General features: G+C 42.0%; 1 protein-coding gene across 1 annotated transcript; it reads left to right on the top strand.

Annotated features, from left to right (window-relative positions):
• The first annotated feature begins 3340 nt into the window (after positions 1–3340).
• Positions 3341–4515, top strand: LOC128692273 (facilitated trehalose transporter Tret1-2 homolog). The gene has a single exon (XM_053781351.2). The coding sequence runs from the start codon at positions 3402–3404 to the stop codon at positions 4437–4439; it is 1038 nt and encodes a 345-aa protein (XP_053637326.2). The 5' UTR covers positions 3341–3401; the 3' UTR covers positions 4440–4515.
• Positions 4516–27365: the final 22850 nt, after the last annotated feature.

The following is a 27365-nucleotide window of genomic DNA, read 5'->3' as shown; positions in this document are numbered from 1 at the left end:
AAATTATTGCATACGCAAATTTTCGCTTGTCCTATATGGCAAGATGAGCGTTGCTATTTAAGCCAAGATCGCAAGTTCTGCCTATTCGGCACGATATATATATATATATATATTATGTATATGTATATATATATATATATATTATGTATATATATATATATATATATGTGTGTGTGTATATATTTTATTATTTTTTTTTATCACACTGGCCGATTCCCACCAAGGCAGGGTGGCCCGAAAAAGAAAAACTTTCACCATCATTCACTCCATCACTGTCTTGCCAGAAGGGTGCTTTACACTACAGTTTTTAAACTGCATCATTAACACCCCTCCTTCAGAGTGCAGGCACTGTACTTCCCATCTCCAGGACTCAAGTCCGGCCTGCCGGTTTCCCTGAACCCCTTCATAAATGTTACTTTGCTCACACTCCAACAGCACGTCAAGTATTAAAAACCATTCGTCTCCATTCACTCCTATCAAACACGCTCACGCACGCCTGCTGGAAGTCCAAGCCCCTCGCACACAAAACCTCCTTTATCCCCTCCCTCCAACCTTTCCTAGGCCGACCCCTACCCCGCCTTCCTTCCACCACAGACTGATACACTCTTGAAGTCATTCTGTTTCGCTCCATTCTCTCTACATGTTCGAACCACCTCAACAACCCTTCCTCAGCCCTCTGGACAACAGTTTTGGTAATCCCGCACCTCCTCCTAACTTCCAAACTACGAATTCTCTGCATTATATTCACACCACACATTACCCTCAGACATGACATCTCCACTGCCTCCAGCCTTCTCCTCGCTGCAACATTCATCACCCATGCTTCACACCCATATAAGAGTGTTGGTAAAACTATACTCTCATACATTCCCCTCTTTGCCTCCAAGGACAAAGTTCTTTGTTTCCACAGACTCCTAAGTGCACCACTCACCCTTTTCCCCTCATCAATTCTATGATTCACCTCATCCTTCATAGACCCATCCGCTGACACGTCCACTCCCAAATATCTGAATACATTCACCTCCTCCATACTCTCTCCCTCCAATCTGATATCCAATCTTTCATCACCTAATGTTTTTGTTATCCTCATAACCTTACCCTTTCCTGTATTCACTTTTAATTTTCTTCTTTTGCACACCCTACCAAATTCATCCACCAATCTCTGCAACTTCTCTTCAGAATCTCCCAAGAGCACAGTGTCATCAGCAAAGAGCAACTGTGACAACTCCCACTTTATGTGTGATTCTTTATCTTTTAACTCCACGCCTCTTGTCAAGACCCTCGCATTTACTTCTCTTACAACCCCATCTATAAATATATTAAACAACCACGGTGACATCACACATCCTTGTCTAAGGCCTACTTTTACTGGGAAATAATTTCCCTCTTTCCTATGTACTCTAACTTGAGCCTCACTATCCTCGTAAAAACTCTTCACTGCTTTCAGTAACCTACCTCCTACACCATACACCTGCAACATCTGCCACATTGCCCCCCTATCCACCCTGTCATACGCCTTTTCCAAATCCATAAATGCCACAAAGACCTCTTTAGCCTTATCTAAATACTGTTCACTTATATGTTTCACTGTAAACACCTGGTCCACACACCCCCTACCTTTCCTAAAGCCTCCTTGTTCATCTGCTATCCTATTCTCAGTCTTACTTTTAATTCTTTCAATAATAACTCTACCATACACTTTACCAGGTATACTCAACAGACTTATCCCCCTATAATTTTTGCACTCTCTTTTGTCCCCTTTGCCTTTGCTCTCTTTTTACATTGCTTCACCACTCTCTTAACCTCTCTCTTTTTCTCCATATATTCTTCCCTCCTTGCATCACTTCTACTTTGTAAAAACTTCTCATATGCTAACTTTTACTCCCTTACAACTCTCTTTACATCATCATTCCACCAATCGCTCCTCTTCCCTCCCGCACCCACTTTCCTGTAACCACAAACTTCTGCTGAACACTCTAACACTACATTTTTAAACCTACCCCATACCTCTTCGACCCCATTGCCTATGCTCTCATTAGCCCATCTATCCTCCAATAGCTGTTTATATCTTTCCCTAGCTGCCTCCTCTTTTAGTTTATAAACCTTCACCTCTCTCTTCCCTGATGCTTCTATTCTCCTTGTATCCCACCTACCCTTTACTCTCAGTGTAGTTACAACTAGAAAGTGATCTGATATATCTGTGGCCCCTCTATAAACATGTACATCCTGAAGTCTACTCAACAGTCTTTTATCTACCAATACATAATCCAACAAACTACTGTCATTTCGCCCTACATCATATCTTGTATACTTATTTATCCTCTTTTTCTTAAAATATGTATTACCTATAACTAAACCCCTTTCTATACAAAGTTCAATCAAAGGGCTCCCATTATCATTTACACCTTGCACCCCAAACTTACCTACCACACCCTCTCTAAAAGTTTCTCCTACTTTAGCATTCAGGTCCCCTACCACAATTACTCTCTCACTTGGTTCAAAGGCTCCTATACATTCACTTAACATCTCCCAAAATCTCTCTCTCTCCTCTGTATTCCTCTCTTCTCCAGGTGCATACACGCTTATGACCCACTTCTCGCATCCAATCTTTACTTTAATCCACATAATTCTTGCATTTACACATTCATATTCTCTTTTCTCCTTCCATAACTGATCATTCAACATTACTGCTACCCCTTCCTTTTCTCTAACTCTCTCAGATACTCCAGATTTAATCCCATTTATTTCCCCCCACTGAAACTCCCCTTCCCCCTTCAGCTTTGTTTCGCTTAGGGCCAGGACATCCAACTTCTTTTCATTCAAAACATCAGCAATCATCTGTTTCTTGTTATCTACACTACATCCACGCACATTCAAGCATCCCAGTTTTATAAAGTTTTTCTTCTTCTCTTTATATATATATATTTATTATTGTAACCACGAACGAGTGGTATTGATCAATAACAATACTGCGCTAGCTAAGGATTCAAACCCATGTTGTACTGGCCCGCCATTGTGAACAAGAACCACATGACGCCTTAACCCACAATTCAATATCAGTAACTTTACAGGAATGGGGAAAAAAAGGGTTGGCATAAGGACGCACTTGAATTTTTTTCTCGAACTGAACTTGATATTTTCTAATTAATGATATTATTTTTGTCTTGCCAGGTACAATCTATAGAAATGAACAAATATTACCATAATTATTCATTGCAGGAAGCCTGGGATACCTGGGAGCAGCTATAGGGAGCTTTGTGAGTGGAACACTGCTAGTGAAGCTTGGCCAGCGAGCGACGCTCCTGGTGACCTTGCCCATCTCTCTTGTTTCGTGGCTCATCCTTGCTGTTTCTCCAACCGTTTGGCATCTTTTATCGTGCCGCACTTTTCTGGGCATCACCATGGGCATCATGCTTACTGCTTCATCATTATATACAATCGAAATCGCTCATAAGAATATACGTGGAATTCTTACCGGAATCCTTTCCTTAGCTAGGCTATTGGGCTTTTTAATAGTGACTGCTCTAGGAGTTTCTAAGCTCGACTGGAGACAGATGGGCTTCGTTTTAAGCGGAGTGTCAGCAGTTCCTTTCTTTTGCCTCTTTTTCCTGCCTAACTCTCCTCGTTGGCTCGTCACTCAAGGTCGTCTTAGCGAAGCTCAGAAAGCTCTTGTTTTTTTCAGAGGGAAACATTATGACTGCGAACCAGAATTACTGGATATCACACAACAAATTAATAATGTAAGTAGGAAGACAAATAACTGTTATCAACAAGCGCGGTTGCTGTTTGAGACAGAAACTATTAATATATTCTTATTAATGACCTTTTTAACTTTCTTGTTGTCTATGACTGGTTGTTACGCTCTACTGACATATTTAGTGCCTATTTTCCAGGCAGCTGAGGCAAACTTGGATCCATTCATCAGTGCTATAATATTTTGCATTGTTAGGGTTTTTGGAACTTTAGTTCATCTTTGTGTAGTTGATCGTCTAGGACGCAAACCATTGATCTTAATTTCATATTGTTTGTGTTCTCTGTGTATGGCTATTTATGGAATGTACTTCTACATACATGAGACAGGTATTACCAGTGGCATGGGGTGGATACCCATTACAGCAACAATGATATTTATCTTCTTTATTGGCGTTGGCCAGCCTGCCTTTTCAATATTGTGTGGAGAACTTCTGCCTACATCATGTCGATCTGTTGGAAATTCGATATTTTTCTTGGTATTAATGACTGGGTCATTTATTGCATCTTATACTTATCCCATGACAATAGAAGCACTTGGCCAACACGGGACTTTCTGGGTCTTTAGTGGTGTGTGTGGAGCAATAACTTTTGTCAGCGCTGTCTGTCTTCCAGAGACTCGCGGACGCTCGCTGGAAGAGATCACGGGAAACCATCTTAACTGCTGGGCAGAAACTACAAAACTCTGAAAACAGCACCGACGTCATTCAATAGCCTCCTAAATCTGTTCTTGTGGGTATCAATTTAATGTTTCTGTATAAGAGTTTCCAGGATTGTCATAATAAAATGTATGAACTTTAATTCGTTTGATATTCATCAGTACAAAGAAAATCAATACTGTAGCATACCAGGAAACCCATTAATTGTTGACTCATAAAATGTTACATAACGTAAGGGAGAATGATGAATATAAATAAAACAGAAAAACATGAATTTAAGAATTAACTGGTAACGCCGTTCTAATCTATTAAAAAACTACTTTCAAGCATTTTTCAAATGATATAAAAGGGTATACAAGTGTGAATATGGTTGCACACAATTGAAACTGATAGCCTCAGTAATCTTTTATAATGGAATAATAGACGAAATTAAAAGAGAAATAGTGAAACCATTGACAATAGCTGTGTTAGGGTGCTCGGTCCCAACAGATAGGTTGGTATTAAGGACGAGTAACAGCGACTGCTTTCTCAGTGATGAGGACAATTCACAATGCCAACAAAATACGGTCACAGTTATACTTAGGCGCAAAACCGTATGAGCTAAAGAACAGCGGAGGCTTCATCCTCTGTCCGATAATTGCAAAACTGTTGGGCTACTTTGGCAGCCCATCTTCTCCAGTCCCTGATGAAAGGAACCCTTTAAGCCGCTCGATTATAATAGATTGGTTGTGAAATGTAACTCCTCAAAGGGGATTCCTTGCCCAAGTTGAACAGTTCTTGATCCAAGGAAATGAAACTGACCTCTTCACTGGATCGAATCCGGTTGATTCGACCCAAGGAATGTTGCATAACCTACACGGGTTTAGTACTCCTCCTTTGAAAGCAATAATACCCGGAAATAATGAATGTGGAGTGTGAGCAAGGTATAAGTTTTATGGAGGGACTCATATAAACCGGTTAGCTGGACTTAAGTTCTAGAGGTGGGAAGTACAGTGCCTGAAGGATATAAGGGATGTTACACAGGTCAATTCCAGCTGCTAGAACATGAAAACCAAACACTAATCGTGTTTTTCAGCTGGTTATAATTCTGAAGGCGCCACCGGGTTAGAGGAAGATACGTTTCTGAGCAAACTGGGACACATTCTCAACCTGTTCAGAACTTAATCAGGTCTTGACTTGTTGAACAGCTATAGCGATCAAAATCTTGCTCTGAAACTCGAGTTGTTTCTTCACTCTTGCGGCCAGGACGACATGTAGAGCCAACAAAATCATTGTTTCTGGATTCTTGTGATCTCTGCGCGGAACGATATGCCACTGTTCCGCTCTCATTTCTTAGTGTTTGTATGAGTGTTTACTTCAGTTTTTATTATATCTTTGATACTAATTCATTCTTAAAATTGACGAGAGTATACTACGCAATTTACTCAAAACTAAGTTAACAGATAAATTAGCTCTTTAAATATATGATCTTGCTTGCTGACTCTAGTGGAAAAAAGATGTAATTCTGCAGTAATCAGATTATTATTACTATTATTATTATTATTATTATTTTTATTATTATTATTATTATTATTATTATTATTATTTTGGTGGGAACGCTAAATTTGGTTGAGATGGAATTAATCTCGATCTAAGCAAGGGGGGAATAGCTTTATTTCCTTGGACCAAGAGACCTCCAGCATCAAGGCACTTTTCTAAAGGGATTAAAAAAATTTTTGTAATTAAATATTTATATCACCCCACGTTGTATTACGAGAGAACTGAGCATGTATAGTTGTATACAGTACTCACTAATACATCAGTATTATGTTGCATGGTGCAACCCCTGCAGGGTCACCAATAATAATGTTATTGATAAAAATGATGATAAAAACAATAATAAATTAAAATAGTTATTATAATGAAATAATAAAAATAAAAGACTACTGCCACTAATAACAATAATAGTGATAAAATAAAAATAGTAACTATAATAATAATAATAATAATAATAATAATAATAATAATAATAATAATAATAATATAATTTAAGGAGGTGAACTTATCTGCCAGCGAGTTATGGCGGATCTCACATCAAGTATTGTACATAGTACACACAATGAGAAGAGATTGATAGATTACAAAGTGAACAAGATACCTGGAAGACGATGGTACTAGACATCTCTCCGTCGTGGGTTCTGACAGAGGGAGCTGATGAGCTGTCTGAAATTCTAGGAGTGATGTTTAACAAGTCAGTTGGAAGAGGCCAGCTTCTTGAGGTAAATAAATCAGCGAATGTAGTCCTGATATTTAAGAAACGGGATAGACAGATAGCATTTAATTACAGGTTAGTATTATTGACAGTTATGGAGAAGATTATCAGGTTATGAATAATGGAGCAGTTGGAAATTAGTGTGTTCATAAACTCAAATCTGCTAGAGTTCTTTGACAAGGTAATGAGAGTTAGGCAAGAGAGTTAGGATGGGTGTACTGCATATTTTTTGACCGTAAGAAGGCTTTCAATATAGTGCCATGAAGAGACTGGGGCATAAGTTAGAAAAGCAGGCAGGAATAAAAGGGAAAGAACTAAAGTGGTTAACAAAATAATTAACAGAACGAAACAATAAGTCATTGTCCGGTAGGTGTCGGAAAGGGTAAGTGTGAAAAGTGGGGTTCCACAAGGATTATCCTTTAGGCCAGTACTGTTTGCAGTGAACGCAAACAGCATGACGGAAGAAATCAATTCAGAGGAGTTCCTCTTTACAAATGCCGTGCAATTAACAGGAGCAGATGAGGAATGTCTACAAACGGATCTGGAAATGCTGTAGGCTTGATATGAAAAGATTCCACTAAGCGCAGCAAATACAGAGTTATGAAAATCGGGGAAGGAAACAGACGAAGGGGGACATATGTCGCATACCTCCCTGAAAGAGAAGCACCTCGAGGTGAGCATAGTTCCAAGCATATCACTAAAGGTGAAGATCAATCGAATAACCACCACAGCAAATAAGAGAATAGAAAATTTAAAGATAATTTTCAGGAACCTCATGAAGGACTTACTTATTCACGACAATATATACGGCCTTTTTCAGGCCCAACAAGGAGTTCAGTACCAGTATGGAACTTACAGTACATCTGATAAAGCATATCAAGAAGCTGGAAAAAATGCTAAGGTATACAGCAAGACTAGTTCCTGTGCTAAGGGAGTTGATCAATGAGCAGAAGCACAAGGAGCTACACCTGATAACATTAGAGAATAGAAATACGAGGGGTGACATTTTTTTTTTTTTTTTTTTTATTATCACACCGGCCGATTCCCACCAAGGCAGGGTGGCCCGAAAAAGAAAAACTTTCACCATCATTCACTCCATCACTGTCTTGCCAGAAGGGTGCTTTACACTACAGTTTTTAAACTGCAACATTAACACCCCTCCTTCAGAGTGCAGGCACTGTACTTCCCATCTCCAGGACTCAAGTCCGGCCTGCCGGTTTCCCTGAATCCCTTCATAAATGTTACTTTGCTCACACTCCAACAGCACGTCAAGTATTAAAAACCATTTGTCTCCATTCACTCCTATCAAACACGCTCACGCATGCCTGCTGGAAGTCCAAGCCCCTCGCACACAAAACCTCCTTTACCCCCTCCCTCCAACCCTTCCTAGGCCGACCCCTACCCCGCCTTCCTTCCACTACAGACTGATACACTCTTGAAGTCATTCTGTTTCGCTCCATTCTCTCTACATGTCCGAACCACCTCAACAACCCTTCCTCAGCCCTCTGGACAACAGTTTTGGTAATCCCGCACCTCCTCCTAACTTCCAAACTACGAATTCTCTGCATTATATTCACACCACACATTGCCCTCAGACATGACATCTCCACTGCCTCCAGCCTTCTCCTCGCTGCAACATTCATCACCCACGCTTCACACCCATATAAGAGCGTTGGTAAAACTATACTCTCATACATTCCCCTCTTTGCCTCCAAGGACAAAGTTCTTTGTCTCCACAGACTCCTAAGTGCACCACTCACTCTTTTTCCCTCATCAATTCTATGATTCACCTCATCTTTCATAGACCCATCTGCTGACACGTCCACTCCCAAATATCTGAATACGTTCACCTCCTCCATACTCTCTCCCTCCAATCTGATATTCAATCTTTCATCACCTAATCTTTTTGTTATCCTCATAACCTTACTCTTTCCTGTATTCACCTTTAATTTTCTTCTTTTGCACACCCTACCAAATTCATCCACCAATCTCTGCAACTTCTCTTCAGAATCTCCCAAGAGCACAGTGTCATCAGCAAAGAGCAGCTGTGACAACTCCCACTTTGTGTGTGATTCTTTATCTTTTAACTCCACGCCTCTTGCCAAGACCCTCGCATTTACTTCTCTTACAACCCCATCTATAAATATATTAAACAACCACGGTGACATCACACATCCTTGTCTAAGGCCTACTTTTACTGGGAAAAAATTTCCCTCTTTCCTACATACTCTAACTTGAGCCTCACTATCCTCGTAAAAACTCTTCACTGCTTTCAGTAACCTACCTCCTACACCATACACTTGCAACATCTGCCACATTGCCCCCCTATCCACCCTGTCATACGCCTTTTCCAAATCCATAAATGCCACAAAGACCTCTTTAGCCTTATCTAAATACTGTTCACTTATATGTTTCACTGTAAACACCTGGTCCACACACCCCCTACCTTTCCTAAAGCCTCCTTGTTCATCTGCTATCCTATTCTCCGTCTTACTCTTAATTCTTTCAATTATAACTCTACCATACACTTTACCAGGTACACTCAACAGACTTATCCCCCTATAATTTTTGCACTCTCTTTTATCCCCTTTGCCTTTATACAAAGGAACTATGCATGCTCTCTGCCAATCCCTAGGTACCTTACCTTCTTCCATACATTTATTAAATAATTGCACCAACCACTCCAAAACTATATCCCCACCTGCTTTTAACATTTCTATCTTTATCCCATCAATCCCGGCTGCCTTACCCCCTTTCATTTTACCTACTGCCTCACGAACTTCCCCCACACTCACAACTGGCTCTTCCTCACTCCTACAAGATGTTATTCCTCCTTGCCCTATACACGAAATCACAGCTTCCCTATCTTCATCAACATTTAACAATTCCTCAAAATATTCCTTCCATCTTCCCAATACCTCTAACTCTCCATTTAATAACTCTCCTCTCCTATTTTTAACTGACAAATCCATTTGTTCTCTAGGCTTTCTTAACTTGTTAATCTCACTCCAAAACTTTTTCTTATTTTCAACAAAATTTGTTGATAACATCTCACCCACTCTCTCATTTGCTCTCTTTTTACATTGCTTCACCACTCTCTTAACTTCTCTCTTTTTCTCCATATACTCTTCCCTCCTTGCATCACTTCTACTTTGTAAAAACTTCTCATATGCTAACTTTTTCTCCCTTACTACTCTCTTTACATCATCATTCCACCAATCGCTCCTCTTCCCTCCTGCACCCACTTTCCTGTAACCACAAACTTCTGCTGAACACTCTAACACTACATTTTTAAACCTACCCCATACCTCTTCGACCCCATTGCCTATGCTCTCATTAGCCCATCTATCCTCCAATAGCTGTTTATATCTTACCCTAACTGCCTCCTCTTTTAGTTTATAAACCTTCACCTCTCTCTTCCCTGATGCTTCTATTCTCCTTGTATCCCATCTACCTTTTACTCTCAGTGTAGCTACAACTAGAAAGTGATCTGATATATCTGTGGCCCCTCTATAAACATGTACATCCTGAAGTCTACTCAACAGTCTTTTATCTACCAATACATAATCCAACAAACTACTGTCATTTCGCCCTACATCATATCGTGTATACTTATTTATCCTCTTTTTCTTAAAATATGTATTACCTATAACTAAACCCCTTTCTATACAAAGTTCAATCAAAGGGCTCCCATTATCATTTACACCTGGCACCCCAAACTTACCTACCACACCCTCTCTAAAAGTTTCTCCTACTTTAGCATTCAAGTCCCCTACCACAATTACTCTCTCACTTGGTTCAAAGGCTCCTATACATTCACTTAACATCTCCCAAAATCTCTCTCTCTCCTCTGCATTCCTCTCTTCTCCAGGTGCATACACGCTTATTATGACCCACTTCTCGCATCCAACCTTTACTTTAATCCACATAATTCTTGAATTTACACATTCATATTCTCTTTTCTCCTTCCATAACTGATCATTTAACATTACTGCTACCCCTTCCTTTGCTCTAACTCTCTCAGATACTCCAGATTTAATCCCATTTATTTCCCCCCACTGAAACTCTCCTACCCCCTTCAGCTTTGTTTCGCTTAGGGCCAGGACATCCAACTTCTTTTCATTCATAACATCAGCAATCATCTGTTTCTTGTCATCCGCACTACATCCACGCACATTTAAGCAACCCAGTTTTATAAAGTTTTTCTTCTTCTCTTTTTTAGTAATTGTATACAGGAGAAGGGGTTACTAGCCCATTGCTCCCGGCATTTTAGTCGCCTCATACGACACGCATGGCTTACGGAGGAAAGATTCTTTTCCACTTCCCCATGGACAATAGAAGAAATAAAAAAGAACAAGAGCTATTTAGAAAAAGGAGAAAAACCTAGATGTATGTATATATATATATGCATGTGCGTGTCTGTGAAGTGTGACCAAAGTGTAAGTAGGAGTAGCAAGATATCCCTGTTATCTTAGCGTGTTTATGAGACAGAAAAAGAAACCAGCAATCCTACCATCATGCAAAACAGTTACAGGTTTTTGTTTCACAGTCATCTGGCAGGACGGTAGTACTTCCCTGGGTGGTTGCTGTCTACCAACATATTTACGACAAACAAAATGCTGAGAGGAAGTGACAGAGTATCAGAGTCTCCGACAGTATATAAGTCTCCATACTGTCGCTTTAACTTTATATTGTTTCAGTCTATGGAACAAATATCTTTTCCAGACTGAGGGACTGACCACCTCAAAACTACATCTTCAAGGATAATGGACTGATTACTTCGCCTTCACATCTCTGCTGCTTCTGCCAACTTTTCTGTACTCGACTGAAGAAGCCTACTATGTAGGCGAAACATTTCGGAATACAGATGCCTAACTGTTGCACATATGTCTTACTTACCAAAGCAATTAAGCCAAGTTTGAACCATAACTGCTTCATAGCAGCAAGAGAGGAAAGATAACATTAAAATACCAAGTAATTCGACTAAATAAGAGTGAATAAGACCTTAGAAGAAGCGGAAATGAAGTTTATGAACAAATGAACAAATGATTTAAAGAGGAACCCTCAGAGGAAACAGAAATAATATTAGAGAGCCAAAGAAAAAGGGTATACTGACAAGTACCTGACAGCATACACTCAACAGGGAAGGAAGTAAAATAATCTATGAGAAAACTGGATACATCGAAGGTATTGAGGACAGTTTGAATCACTAGCTGGAATCTACATGTCAGTGAGCACCAGACAATTGCGAAGATCCGGAAAACAGGAAATGAAGTCCCAGTATTCAAGAAAGTAGACAGACAGGAAGTATTGAACTTCAGGTCAATATCACCGACGCACATACGAAGCAAGGTAATGGAGAAAATAATCAGAAGAATGGAATAGCTCTTGGAAAGAAATGATCTCATAGACTACAACAAACACAGGTTTAGAGATAGCATATCTTGTGTTAATAGCCGGTTGGAGTTCTATGATAAAGTGATAGAAACCATACCACGGGCGGGATTGAACCCGCGGTCAGAGAGTCTCAAAACTCCAGACCGTCGCGTTAGCCACTGGTTTGTTTGCAATCGTGTCATTACGATTTCGTGAGTCAAAGTGATAGAAGATAGGAGAGAAACTTGACTGGCAACAACATTTTGCAGCTATATGTAATTGCTTTGTAAAGTGATATAGCTTTTTATTTCTTGTCAGTAATAGCCCTAAGGTCTTTTGGTTGTTCAAATTCATTCAAAGTCGGGGCCCCGTGGCTTGGTTGGCAGAGCCCTTACCTCACACCCTGAGTTTCTGTGGTTCAATCCCCAGCATGGGCGGGAACGTAGGGTAATATTTCCTTACACTTGTTGTCCCTGTTCATGTAACAGTAAGTAGGTACCTGGACGTTAGTCGACTGGTCTGTGCCACATCCTGAGGGACAAAATTGAAGAACTCCATTGGAAATAAAACTCAATCTTTGATGAGTCTAACTCTTCAGGTTAAAAATCCGAACAAACCTTATCATATTTTATTGTACTGATTCGCCCAGTGTCAGTGAGGAACACATGCCTACCACAAGTTTGTTAAGAGCTGGAGAAATTGGATCATGGATTCTTCGGTTAAACTTTGGCCCAGTTTCCTCTGCCTTGTCTTCAGTCATGCTGCTACAGTGTTGATCAGGTTTAGTGTGTTTCAGAGGCGTGAGGAGGGCGGTGCTATCCTGCGTCTGGCAGTGAAAACAATAGTGGCGGGTAGTGTTTTGGTCACTTTTCTTTGTAGAGACAGCCGCTTGTTTATTTGGGTTATGGAAGTTATTTAGGTTGGTTAGTACAAGGTTTAAGTCATTTTATGCTTCCTCATACTGTGTTGTTGTTATCTTGGCGTTAAACTATTCGTTGAGTGTTATAAAAATCTGGTGTAGATGAATAGTTCAGAGAACCGACAAGTTGATAAATTAGACACATGTGCAACACTTGGATATCTTTGAGGAAACTTTTCGCCACACAGTGGCTACATTATACAGCATACAGCATATGTGTGAAGAAGTGGCTTATATACTGTAGGCAGGAGAGGTGCAACAGTCGTAAGTAGTATCATATTTGACCAATGTGGAAGTAGGTCATGCCCAAGGGTTAGGCAAGTGAAGAATTCCATGTATCAAGATCTCAAGATATGGCTTTCACTCCAACAGCACGTCAAGTCCTAAAACCATTTGTTTCCATTCGCTCCTATTTAACATGCTCACGCATGCTTGCTGGAAGTCCAAGCCCCTCGCAAACAAAACCTCCTTTACCCCCTCCCTCCAACCTTTCCGAGGCCGACCCTTACGCCGCCTTCCATCCACTACAGATTTATACACTCTCGAAGTCATTCTATACCGTTGTACCCTCTCTACATGTCCAAGTCATCTCAATAACCCCTCCTTAGCCCTCTGGATAATAGCTTTTGGTATATATATATATATATATATATATATATATATATATATATATATATATATATATATATATATGCAATAAGATCACAGTAAACAGGTGATTTCAGAATATGCAAAACAACCACTCTGAAAGAATAGAGAAATTCCAAGCGCTTTCGTGACTACTCACATTATCAAGGAACTATATAATGTGAGTAGTCACGAAAGCGCTTGGAATTTCTCTATTCTTTCAGAGTGGTTGTTTTGCATATATATATATATATATATATATATATATATATATATTATTGTAACCACGAATAAGTGGTATTGATCAATAACAACACTGCGATTAGCCAATGACTCGAACCCATGATGTTTTGGTCTGCCTCTTGGTGAACGAAAATCACATGACGCTCTAACCCACAGGACCACCAATGCCTTCAAGAACCAAGCACCCAGGCAAGCTAGGTGTGTTACCCTTGGTCCGAGGACATACGGTGGTCTGGGTGCCTCTGAGCTAATTTCATTCTACTCCCTATTTGGTGTACTAGCACAACAAGCACCTGTTGTGACACGTAGGTGTATATTGAAAAGTAGAGCTAATAAACAATTTTAACCATGATGTTTATTATCAGTGACCTAGAATTAGTTGGAAATTGCTACTCTGGTCTCGGAATCATTTTGGCTGTTGACCAGTGTTACAGCCAGCAGTACTTGTAACAAGCCTAAGCCTGGCCATTACAATTTCAGTCAGTTTGTTCACAATGTAAGTTGCTACATAAACCTACTTCTGTACGTTAGTGACATCATAGTTAGTGACAAATTTACTCGAGATTTTAAAGTGGATTCCTCTGATATACAGTTTCATTATTTACTTCTATCTTAATAGTATTCATAATACTCGATACACACATTCCAAAGTTATATTTTATATTTTCCTTCAGGGTATTCTTTTTTGGCTAACTTATCGACATTTTTCAAGAAGAATTAATTCACTCTGATGCAAGCCATAAAAATTGTACTGTAATTTTTTTTCTCACTGATTTTTTTAATCTGGCTTCTCCAAAGAGCATTAATAATCTGAGTCAACCTCACTGCAATAAGTTAACTTTAGCGCCATTCGGATGGCAAACAATTTAGTTTGCAGTGTAGACACCCAGTTGTTGATTCTTTTGCCTAACTCAACATAGTTCTCAACGCGAGGCCTGGTCACAGACCGGGCTGCAGGAGCGTTGACCCCTGAACCCCTCTTAGATATACTCCAAGAATAGTTCCTATCGTTCTTAACTAGGGAGGTAACAACACAAGCAGATGCAGCCCTGCCAGTAAGCTCCTGCTTAGATCTATCAGTGTACATAATTTGTGACATAACACTGAACACTGTAAATAAGCTACCCTGTAGTTGTGTTAGGTTCTCCCAAGATAAAGAAATATGTTTTAAAACTTTTTTTGTTGTGTCTGAGAAGAGGAAGGGGCGGGGTTCGGTTTATACTGTACCCTCCATAAGGAAGCCGGGGTGTGGTTCGGTGGAGAGTGGGGACTCAGGGGTGGTAATTGGGGCAGGCTGCATCCGGGTGGATGGGCAATCCCCAGCTCTGGACAAGGTAGAGGAGATCGTATTCCTGCAGGGAGGGGGTATCGTTGTGACATCCAGGGAAACATTGTCACAAAGCCAGTCCTCGGCAGAGATGAAGTATTGGTGGGGCATTGCCCTTCCATTGAGGGGGCATGTTGGCCTTGGTGTTAGGGCGTAGCAGGAGGGATGGTGTTTGCTAGGGGTGAGGTTCCATGTATGAGTCAGTGGCTACGCGCTACCGAGGTCACCTGGGTACAAAGAAGGGTGACCTCTGTGGGTCTAGGCTACTGACTAATGAGCGGTGGTAAGTACCTAGGTGTGGATACCATATCTACTACTGGAAAATGAGCGACTCGAGCGAGAGAAGACAACACGTAGCATTTACTCGAAAAGAGGACAACATTGTACCCCCAAAACTGCTCGAAGTCACATACAAAGAGCTATTATAATTTGCTGGAAATAATTTGTTTCTAAGTACAGCTAAGGAAGGAAAATAATAAAAAATGATAACTTTGATTATAAAATAGGAATATATAATTATCTAAATGAATACCTCTAAAGAACTAAATAATTATTTACAAGGGACAATTATGATCAACTTACACAAAGAATTGCTGCTAAACATATGATAATGTACTTCATTAGTTTATTATAAAAAAGGAAAAATACGAAATAAGAATTGTTTGACAAAAGTAATGGAGAACCAAAAATATGAAGAAATAAAGAAATATAAGATGTCCTAAAGGCTTATTAGCGATTCAAAAATGTCCGAAAAAAATAATACCCAGGAGCAGAAGAGAATTAAATCTTTTATTCAAGTTGATAAGTGTTAAAGTAGCTGTAACAGACAAAACAAATAATTTGAGGCATCGAAAATAGTCACAAAGTTTTTTTTATAGGAGACTAAACTTCAGATGTACTTTATTTGTATGTCAAACAATGCATGTGGAAAAATGGTAGTTGTGGTAGTTTATTCGTCTGAAATCATCAGAGTTACACGATAAGGGGTTTAAGCAGATTATATAAGAGCCGATATAATTTCAAGCATCCACTGGCTTACCAGAGCTCTAGCAACAGGTAAGACAGTATACTATGTTATAAGAATGTTCTTATATGGATTCAGTTCACTATCATTTAGTGTTGCGGGGGGGGGTTACAAGATTTCCCATCCCCCCATGGTTGGAGGTGAATTCGCATGCAACACATGCACACACACGCAAATATTCACATATACACACGTACACATAGGCGCACATGCGCGAAAGCAATTGAGCATGCTCTCACACGTGCTCCTTGCGCAAACATATAATGGTGTTATGAACATGTACAAACTCGTATTCGTGTGTGCCACTAAAAACAATCTTCAAAACATCTATCCTAACTGGGCAACTGCCTGAGGTGTGGAAGATTACAAATATATAGTCCCCGTTTTTAAAGAGACAGACAGGTAGCATTAAACTACAGACCAGTGTCACTGATAATTATGTAAAATCGTGGAGAAGATAATCAGGAGAAGAGTGGTGGAGCATCTAGAAAAGAATGACCTTGTACACGATATCTAGCTCGGTTTCAGGGATGGGAAACCATGTGTCACAAACCTACTGAGGTTTTACAACAAGGTGACAAAATAAGACAGGAGAGAGAGAGGTGGGTAGACTGCATTTTCTTGGACTGTAAGAAAGCTTTCGACACAGCTCCGAACAAGAGATTAGTTCAAAACCTAAGGAGCAGGCAGGAATAACAGGTAAGGTACTGCACTTAATCAGAGAATTCCTGACAGGAAGGAAACAACAACTGATGGTACGTGACGAGGTATCACTCTGGGCGCAGGTGACGAACAGGGTTCCACAAGGGTCAGTCATAGGGCCAGTGCTGTTTATGGTATGTGCGAATGACATGAGGGAAAGGATAGATTTAGAGGTGTCCGTGTTTGCAAACGATGTGAAGCTAATGAGGAGAATTCAAGCAGACGACCATCAGTCAGCACCACAAATGGATCTTGGGGTGAGTATCATACCGGGCACAGCTCCTGAGGCGCACATCAACCAAATATCTGCTGCAGCTTATGGACGCCTAGAAAACCTAATAATAGCATTTCGACACCTAAGTATGGAGTTAATCAAAACATTGTACACCGCGTACATCAAGCCCTCACTCGAGTATGCATCACCAATATGGAACCCACAAATGGTCAAGCACATTAAGAAGTTATAGAAAGTGCTAAGGTTTGCAACAAGACTAGTCTCGAAGCTGAGGGGTATGTCTTATGAGGATAGATTAAGGGAAACTAACCTGATGACACTGGAGAACAGGAGGGATAGGGGAGACATGATAATGACGTATAAAATACTGAGAGGAATTGATAAGGTGAACAGGGACGGAATGTTTCAGAGACGGGACACAGCAACAAAGGGTCACAACCGGAAGTTGAAAACTCAGATGAGTCACTGAAATGTAAGGAAGTATTTCTTCAGTCATAAAGTTGCCAGGAAGTGGCATAATCTGGAGTGATGCATTGGAGGCAGGATCCATACATAGCTTTAAGAAGAGATACAATAAAGCTCTTGGAGCAGGGAGATAGTGAGCCTAGTAGTGACCTGCGAAGAGGCGGGTCCAGGAGCTGTGACTAGACCCATGCAGCCACAAATAGGTGAGGACACACACACACACACACACACACACACACACACACACACATACACACATACACACACACACATACACACACATACACACACACATACAGGATTTCACACCTTTATGTGAATTTACGTAATTCTAGGCACACAAGACAGTACAGTGGAAACCAAGAGATAGGGTACATATGCAAAACATATGTAGTACATATGCCTCATCCTCGCATACGGGCGCCTGGCAAACCTGAGAATAGCGTTCCGATACCTTAATAAGGAATCGTTCAAGACACTGTACACTGTGTATGTTAGGCCCATACTGGAGTATGCAGCACCAGTCTGGAACCCACACCTGGTCAAGCACGTCAAGAAGTTAGAGAAAGTACAAAGGTTTGGAACAAGGCTAGTCCCAGAGCTCAAGGGAATGTCGTACGAGGAAAGGTTAAGGGAAATCGGACTGACGACACTGGAGGACAGAAGGGTCAGGGGAGACATGATAACGACATACAAGATACTGCGGGGAATAGACAAGGTGGACAGAGATAGGATGTTCCAGAGAGGGGACACAGGGACAAGGGGTCACAACTGGAAGCTGAAGACTCAGACGAGTCACAGGGACGTTAGGAAGTATTTCTTCAGTCATAGAGTTGTCACCAAGTGGAATAGCCTAGCAAGTGAAGTAGTGGAGGCAGGAACCATACATAGTTTTAAGAAGAGGTATGACAAAGCTCAGGAAGCAGAGAGAGAGAGAGGATCCAGTAGCGATCAGTGAAGAGGCGGGGCCAGGAGCTGAGTCTCGACCCCTGCAACCACAATTAGGTGAGTACACACACACACACACACAACCTCAACTAGGTGAGTACACACACACACACATACATACATACATACATACACATACACACACATACAGGATTTCACACCATTATGTGAATTGACCCTCTAACCCTTCCTTCTCTCTCCATCTCTGTCTCTTTTCCTCTCTTCCTCTCTCTATTCTTCTCTCTCTCTCTCTATTCTTCTCTCTCTCACTATTCCTCTCTCTCTCTCTATTCTTCTCTCTCTCTTACTCTTTCTGTCTCTTCCTCTCTCTCTCTCTTCCTCTCTCTCCCTTTCTTTCTCTTCCTCTTTCTTTTTCTCTCTCTCTTCCTCTCTCTTTTCCTCTCTCTCTCTTCCTCTTTTTTTCTCTTCCTTTCTCTCTTCCCCTCTCTCTCTCTTCTTCTCTCTCTTCCTCTCTCTCTCTCTCTCTCTCTCTCTCTCTCTCTCTCTCTCTCTCTCTCTCTTTCTCTCTTTCTCTCCTCCTATCTTTTCCTTCTCTCTTTCTCTCACTCTCTCCCCCTTTTCCTTTTCACTCACCCCCTCTCTCTCCTTCTACCTTTTCCCTCTCTCTCTCTCTCTCTCTCTCTCTCTCTCTCTCTCTCTCTCTCTCTCTCTCTCTCTTTCCTTTACTAAATAAAATAAAAAAAATGGTCAGGGATCAGATGACAATGGTATTGGTAGGGAGGAATGGATGGAGGAGCAGTGGAAAAGGATGGAGCAAGAATGGGAGAGAAAATTAGGAGAGCTTTCTGAAAAAAATGGAGAAAGAGCTCTCTGCGAAATGGGAAAAGAGGTTGGAGAAGGAGACGAAGAAATGGGAGGCACAAGTCGAAACTGCAGTAGACAGGGTAAGGGTCCTAGAGTTTGAGGTAAACAGGATGAAGCAAGTCTCAGGGGCAGTGACCAGAGAAGACACAGCATATGAAGCTGAGAGGATGAACAGGAAGGAAGGAGATATGAATTATGCTAAGGTCATATCAGCCTGCAAAGAAGGGTCAGGGAGTAAAAGGAAAGAGCAGCTGGGTGCAGATAGAGAGGGAGATAAGTCGAATGCTGAGGCACAGCCATGCTACCAAGAGCTACTGGACAAATCAAGGGAGAAAATGACCATATACAGACAGGAACCAGAGTCACAGAGGGAGAGGCAATGGGAGGAGGAAAGGGCAAAATCAGTGTTTATCCATGGGCTTCGGGAGAGAGAGGAAAAGACACACACTGAAAGATGGCAGGAAGAAAGAAAGGAGATTGGGAAAATCATCACGGAAATAGGGGGAGAAGACATGGACGAGATTGTAAATTTTCAGAGAATAGGGGGGTACGTGAAGGGGAGAAACCGACTGAACAAGCTGATTCTCAGGACAGAAACAGTGAGGAACAGGATCCTCCAAGAGAAACCAAGGTTGAAAAACTCGGAAGAGTACAAGAAGGTGTTCCTAGACAGAGACAGAACACAAACAGAGAGACAGCAGCTGAGGGAGAGGACAAAAAAGCGAAAGGAGATAGGAAAGGAAACAAGGATGGAACCAGCAGAGGTCAGTCAGAGCAGAACAGAGAAGCAAGGGCAAGCACACACACAACTATCCTCAGAACCCCACAACCCATCACACCATCCCAACACAAACTACAATCCATACCCACAGCTTCCACCCAACCCCCAATCATAGAATCCCACAGTATGCTACCAGGTCTCCCACCCCCACAGGCCCCCCAAACCACAGTATTGGAAAGGAAACTGAAGGTATGGTACACAAACGCTGATGGAATAACAAACAATTGGGAGGAGTGGCACAAAAGAGTCAAAGAGACATCACCGGACATCATAGCACTCACAGAAACCAAGCTTACAGGCATGATAACAGATGCCATCTTTCCAACGGGATACCAGATCCTGAGGAAAGACAGAAGGAACAGGGGGGTGGAGGAGTGGCACTGCTGATCAAACACTGATGGAATTTTGATGAGCTGGAGAGAGGAGACAGCGGAGAAGAAAGTGATTACATAGCGGGAACGCTTCACTCTGGAGGTCCCAAGGTGGTAATTGCGGTGATGTATAACCCACCACAGAACAGCAGGAGACCAGGGCATGAGTATGACGAGAGCAATAGAGCGATGGTTGACACACTGGCTGCAGTGGCCAGAAGAGCTCATGCATGCAGGGCAAAGCTCCTAATCATGGGCGACTTTAACCACAAGGAGATCGACTGGGAGAACTTGGAGCCACATGGGGGGGTGGGCCAAGATACATGGATGGCTAAGATGATGGAGGTGGTACTGGAAAACTTCATGTACCAACACGTAAGGGACACTACAAGAGAGGAGAGGATGAGCCAGCAAGACTGGACTTAGTATTCACCTTGAGCAGTGCAGATATTGAGGACATCACATATGAAAGACCCCTTGGGGCCAGCGATCATGTGGTTTTGAGCTTCGAATACACAGTAGAGCTACAAGTGGAGGGGGAAGCAGGAAGGCCAGGACAAATGAAACCAAACTACAGGAAAGGGGACTACACGGGAATGAGGAACTTCCTGAACGAGGTTCAGTGGGACAGAGAACTGGCAGGAAAGCCAGTTAATGAGATGGAATATGTAGCAACAATGAGCAAGGAGGCTGAAGAGAGGTTTGTACCCAAGGGAAACAGGAATAATGAAAAAGCCAGGATGAGCCCATGGTTCACCCAAAGGTGCAAGGAGGCAAAAACCAAGTGTGCTAGGGAATGGAAGAAATATAGAAGGCAAAGGACCCAGGAGAATACGGAGAGCAGTCGTAGAGCCAGAAACGAATATGCACAGTTAAGAAGGGAGGCCCAACGACAATATGAAAACGACATAGCAGCGAAAGCCAAATCTGACCCGAAGCTGTTATACAGCCACATCAGGAGGAAAACAACAGTCAAGGACCAGGTAATCAGGCTAAGGAAGAAAGGAGGAGAGACAACAAGAAATGACCGTGAAGTATGTGAGGAACTCAACAAGAGATTCAAAGAAGTGTTCACAGAGGAGACAGAAGAGGCTCCAGAGGGACGGAGAGGTGTGGCACATCACCAGGTGCTGGACACGGTACACACAACCGAGGAAGAAGTGGAGAGGCTTCTGAGTGAGCTAGATACCTGAAAGGCAATGGGGCCAGATAACATCTCTCCATGGGTCCTGAGAGAGGGAGCAGAGGCACTATGTGTACCCCTAACAACAATATTCAATACATCTATCGATACAGGGAGATTGCCTGAGGCATGGAAGACAGCAAATGTAGTCCCAATCTTTGAAAAAGGAAACAGACATGAAGCACTAAACTACAGACCAGTGTCACTGACATGTATAGTATGCAAAGTCATGGAGAAGATTGTCAGGAGAAGAGTGGTGGAACACCTAGAAAGGAATGATCTCATCAACAGCACCCAACATGGTTTCAGGGACGGGAAATCCTGTGTGTCAAACCTACTGGAGTTCTATGACAAGGTGACAGCAGTAAGACAAGGGAGAGAGGGGTGGGTGGATTGCATTTTCTTGGACTGCAAGAAGGCGTTTGACACAGTATCACACAAGAGATTAGTGAAAAAACTGGAGGACCAAGCAGGGATAACAGGGAAGACACTACAATGGATCAGGGAATATTTGTCAGGAAGACAGCAGCGAGTAATGGTACGTGGCGAGGTGTCAGAGTGGGCACCTGTGACCAGCGGGGTCCCACAGGGGTCAGTCCTAGGACCAGTGCTGTTTCTGGTATTTGTGAACGACATGACAGAAGGAATAAACTCTGAGGTGTCCCTGTTTGCAGATGACGTGAAGTTGATGAGAAGAATTCATTCGATCGAAGACCAGGTAGAACTACAAAGGGATCTGGACAGGCTGCAGACCTGGTCCAGCAATTGGCTCCTGGAGTTCAATTCCACCAAGTGCAAAGTCTTGAAGATTGGGGAAGGGCAAAGAAGACCGCAGACGGAGTACAGTCTAGGGGGCCAGAGACTACAAACCTCACTCAAGGAAAAAGATCTTGGGGTCAGTATAACACCAGGCACATCTCCTGAAGCGCACATCAACCAAATAACTGCTGCAGCATATGGGCGCCTGGCAAACCTCAGAACAGCATTCCGACATCTTAATAAGGAGTCGTTCAGGACCCTGTACACCGTGTACGTTAGGCCCATATTGGAGTATGCGGCACCAGTTTGGAACCAACACCTAGCCAAGCATGTAAAGAAACTAGAGAAAGTGCAAAGGTTTGCCACAAGACTAGTCCCAGAGCTAAGAGGTATGTCCTACGAGGAGAGGTTAAGGGAAATCAACCTGACGACACTGGAGGACAGGAGAGATAGGGAGGACATGATAACGACTTACAAAATACTGAGAGGAATTGACAAGGTGGACAAAGACAGGATGTTCCAGAGACTGGACACAGCAACAAGGGGACACAGTTGGAAGCTGAAGACACAGATGAATCACAGAGATGTTAGGAAGTATTTCTTCAGCCACAGAGTAGTCAGGAAGTGGAATAGTTTGGGAAGAGATGTAGTGGAGGCAGGATCCATACATAGCTTTAAGCAGAGGTACGATAAAGCTAATGGTTCAGGGAGAGTGACCTAGTGGCGACCAGTGAAGAGGCGGGGCCAGGAGCTTGGACTCGACCCCTGCAACCTCAACTAGGTGAGTACAACTAGGTGAGTACACATGCACTCACACACACACACACACACACACACACACACACACACACACTCACTCAGGAGAAACATCAAATGCAACCTCCGTCACAACCGCCTACAGAAGCCCCTCAACCCCGACAACCTCAATGCAACCAAACAAAACCCAAATGCCATAGCCAATGTCCCTACCCACCTCATTGCACTCCCCCCCCATTGTTCCTCGTCAGCTTTCCCACTTCCCCAACCTAAACGTACCCCAGAGACAACAGTTTTAGAAAAGAAGTTGAAGATTTGGCGTGTAAATGCAGACGGAATAACAAATAAATGTGAGGAATGGCATGAAAGAATCAAGGAGACATTCCCAGACATAACAGCCCTCACAGAAACGAAACTCACCAGGATGACAGATGCAATCTTTCCACCCAGATATCAGATCCTGAGGAAAGATAGAGGGAGCAGAGAGGGAGGAGAAGTTGCACAGCTCATTAAGAACCAGCAGGGATTTGAAGAAATGGAAGGAATGAGCGGAATGGGCGAAAGAGACTACATACTAGGGACAATCCAGTCTGGGGACCCTAAGGTGGTAATTGCAGTGATGTACAACCCGCCACAGAACTGCAGGATGTCAAGAGAACATTGCGAAGAGAGCAACAGAGCAATGGTGAACACACTAGCCGAGTTGGCAAGAAGAGCTCACATGGACAGAGCAAAGTTATTAGTTATGGGTGATTTCAATCATTAGGAGTATGACTGGGAAAACCTGGAGCCCTATGGGGCTCCCGAAACATGGAGACCCAAGATGATGGATGTGGTATTGGAAAACCTCATGCATCAACATGTTAGGGACACTACCAGAGAGAGAGGTGAGGATGAACCAGCAAGACTGGACCTAGTATTCACTTAAAGTAGTTTGGATGTTAAGTATTTCTTCAGTCACAGAGTTATCAGGAAGTACAATAGCCTAGAAAGTGACGTAGTAGAGGCAGAAACATATATAGTTTTAAGACGAGGTTTGATAAAGCTCATGGAGCAGGGAGAGAGAGGACCTAGTAGCGAACAGTGAAGAGGCAGGGCCAGGAGCTATGAATTGATCCCTGCAACCACAAATAGGTGAGTACACACACAAATATATAACGAAGTATGCAGCACCAGTATGGAACCCACACTTGGTCAAGCATGTCAAGAAATTGGAGAAAGTGTAGATGTTTGCAACAAGACAAGTCCCATATAAGGAAAGGCGAAGGGAACTCGATTTGATGACACTGGAGCACAGGAGGACTAGGGGTAATATGACAAGAACGTACAAAATACTATGAGGAATTGATAGGGTGAATAGTTTGATGGTGGGAAACAAGAACACGATGTTACAGTTGGAAGCTGAAAACTCATATGAGTCATAAGAATGTTAGGAAGTATTTCTTCAGCCTTAGAGATGTCAGGAAGTGGATCAATATGGAGAGTGAAGTGGTAGAGGTAAGATCCAAACATAGCATTAAGAAGAGTCACTATAAGGTTCTTGAAGCCGGGGAAATGGACCTAGTTGCAACCAGTAGAGAGGCGGGGCCAGGAGCTGTGATTCGACCGCTGCAACTACATATGAGCACCCACACATGCTCTCACAAATACTCAACCGCAAACACACGCATTGTACACATACTTGTGTACAATGCTGTGTGAACCCTATCATACCTATTCTTAACTCTATGTATCAAGCCTGCCTCTACCACTGCTCTACGTCGTTCCACTTCCAGACCTCTCTAGTGCTAAAGAACAATTTCCAAACATTGCTGGGACTCATTTGGGTTTTTTAAGTTTCAGGTGTGCCCCTGTGTACTTGATACCCGCCTCTCAAACACCTCCACACAGGAGCCGAACACTACAAGCTGGGCCTGACATGCCGTGTATAATGTCTTGAGTGCTTTGTTAAGGTACCTGAAAGTTACTCTTTTTTCTAGCGTTTCTCAATCGGCGTTCCCCGGAACCCTGGGGTTCAACGAGAGGTCGCTTGGGGTTCCAAGATAGTGATAAATAGGCTAATCATTTGCAAATGCATTTTTGAGTGATCTTTGTGTTCAATTTTGTATTCGTAATTTTACTAAACATGTATGGCATATTTTTGGAAATTTCTTGGGTACTATATTAAAGTCTTCAAGCTGTTATATCATTTAGAAATTTAATAATCATAGGGAATATATTTAGCCACGTCTTTACGGCACCAGTGTGAAACTGCCTATAGTAGTCAGTGGACAGGAGCTGTACGTGACGGATTCGTGTATCAAGTGACTCACTCAAGTACAGGACGCATGCACAGTCTCCATCAGTCTTGTCTGTGCTTCCTCGAGTGTGGGTACAGTCCATCATTCACCCATGTTTAGTAAATTATGCCCATCATTTAGGGATGTTATATGGATTTTAAAAATTTAAGTATGTTTATGACTATTTTTGTCATTATATTTTTTCATTTTACAGTCCATTGTGTTGAATTTTGACGAGGAAACATCCAGACAATTCTGATGAGGTTAGTGATGAAGAATCACAATCTCATGATAAATTTCACTGCACTAGTGCAACAACGGGCACTAAAAAAGGTCCGCCTTTGCAATGAAAGTTACTTATCAATGGGCTTTACAAGGGCTGATGATCCAAATTGTCCTACACCATTGTGTCTCATGTGCAGCAAACACTTTTAAATGCAGCGATGGCTTCAGCACAATTGAAAAGACACTTCACGACAAATCGCAGTCATTTGAAAATTATGTGCGCACCTAAGACAAGCTAAAAAACAGTTCGTGACTTCAACAGTATGAGCAGCTGCGAAACAGTGAGCGAGTTAAACAGTATGACCAAATCATGAAACAGTTCGTGAGTTAAACAATATGAACCAAGAAACAGTGAGCTAAACATTATGAACAACCAAGAAACACCGAGTTAAACATTATGAACAACCTAGAAACAGTTCGTGAGTTAAACAGTATGATCATCCTTAAAGGTGGTAACAGAGTAATAGCAAGGAACTACTGACCAATCTACATAATAAAAATCTTTGAGTTTTAAAAAGCATGATCGCCAACCACTTGGATATCCAACAGTAACGCAATCCAGAACAACTTGGGCTCAGAGCAGATCGCTTCTGTCTCTCATAACTACCGGACCATTATGACATGGTCTTGGATGCACAGGACAAACAGATTTTGCAAAAGCTTTCAACAAGTGCAATCATGGTGTAATAGCGCACAAAATGAGTGCTAAAGAGATTACTGGCAAAGTGGGCAGATGGATCTTCAACTTTCTAAGCAATCGAACACAAAGATTAGTGGTAAACAGAGTTATGTCTGAGGCTGCCACGGAGAAAAGCTCTGTTCCCATCCTCTTCCTCGTACTCTTATCAGACGATTTAGAGATTTATCATGTCATCCATTGTCGACAAGGCAAATTTCCAAGCAGATATAAACCACGTTTTCTATTGGTCAACGGAAAACAGTGATATTCAATGAGGACAAATTTCACCTACTCCGTTATGGAAAACTGGAGGAAATAATAAATAGGACTGAGTATACTACAAACTCTGATAACACAATAGACGAAATAGTAGCGTGAAGGACCCGGGAGTGTTAATGTCAGAGGATCTCACCTTCAAGGATCACAGCAGTGTAACTATCACATCTGCGAGGAAAAGTATAGGATGGATAATGAGAACCTTCAGAACAAGGGATGACAAAACAATGATCCTTTTTAAATCATTTGTTCTCTCTAGGCTGGAATACAACTCAGTTCAAGGTAGGTGAAATCGCAGATCTAGAGAATGTACAGAGAACCTTTACCGCACATATCAGTTCCTTCAAAAACCTTAATTACTGGGAACACTTGAATCATTTGACTTGTACTCACTAGAGCGCAACCGAGAGCTGTGCATCGTAATCTATACTTAGAAAATTCTCGAGAGACTTGTCCCAAATATGCACACAGAAATCAGTCTCTACGAAAGGAAAACTCTGGGCAGACGATGCAACATACCCACAATGAAAAGGGCACCATTAGTACACTAAAACAAAATAAGTGTCCGGGGCCCAAACTGTTCAGCAGCCTCCCGTAGGACATAAGGGGAATTACCAATAGACCCCTGGCTAACTTTAAGGTGTA

The sequence above is a fragment of the Cherax quadricarinatus genome, chromosome 53, assembly GCF_038502225.1.
Source record: "Cherax quadricarinatus isolate ZL_2023a chromosome 53, ASM3850222v1, whole genome shotgun sequence".
NCBI lineage: Eukaryota > Metazoa > Arthropoda > Malacostraca > Decapoda > Parastacidae > Cherax > Cherax quadricarinatus.
The sequence above is the reverse complement of the archived record's forward strand: the minus strand, read 5'-3'. Positions and strand labels throughout refer to the sequence as shown.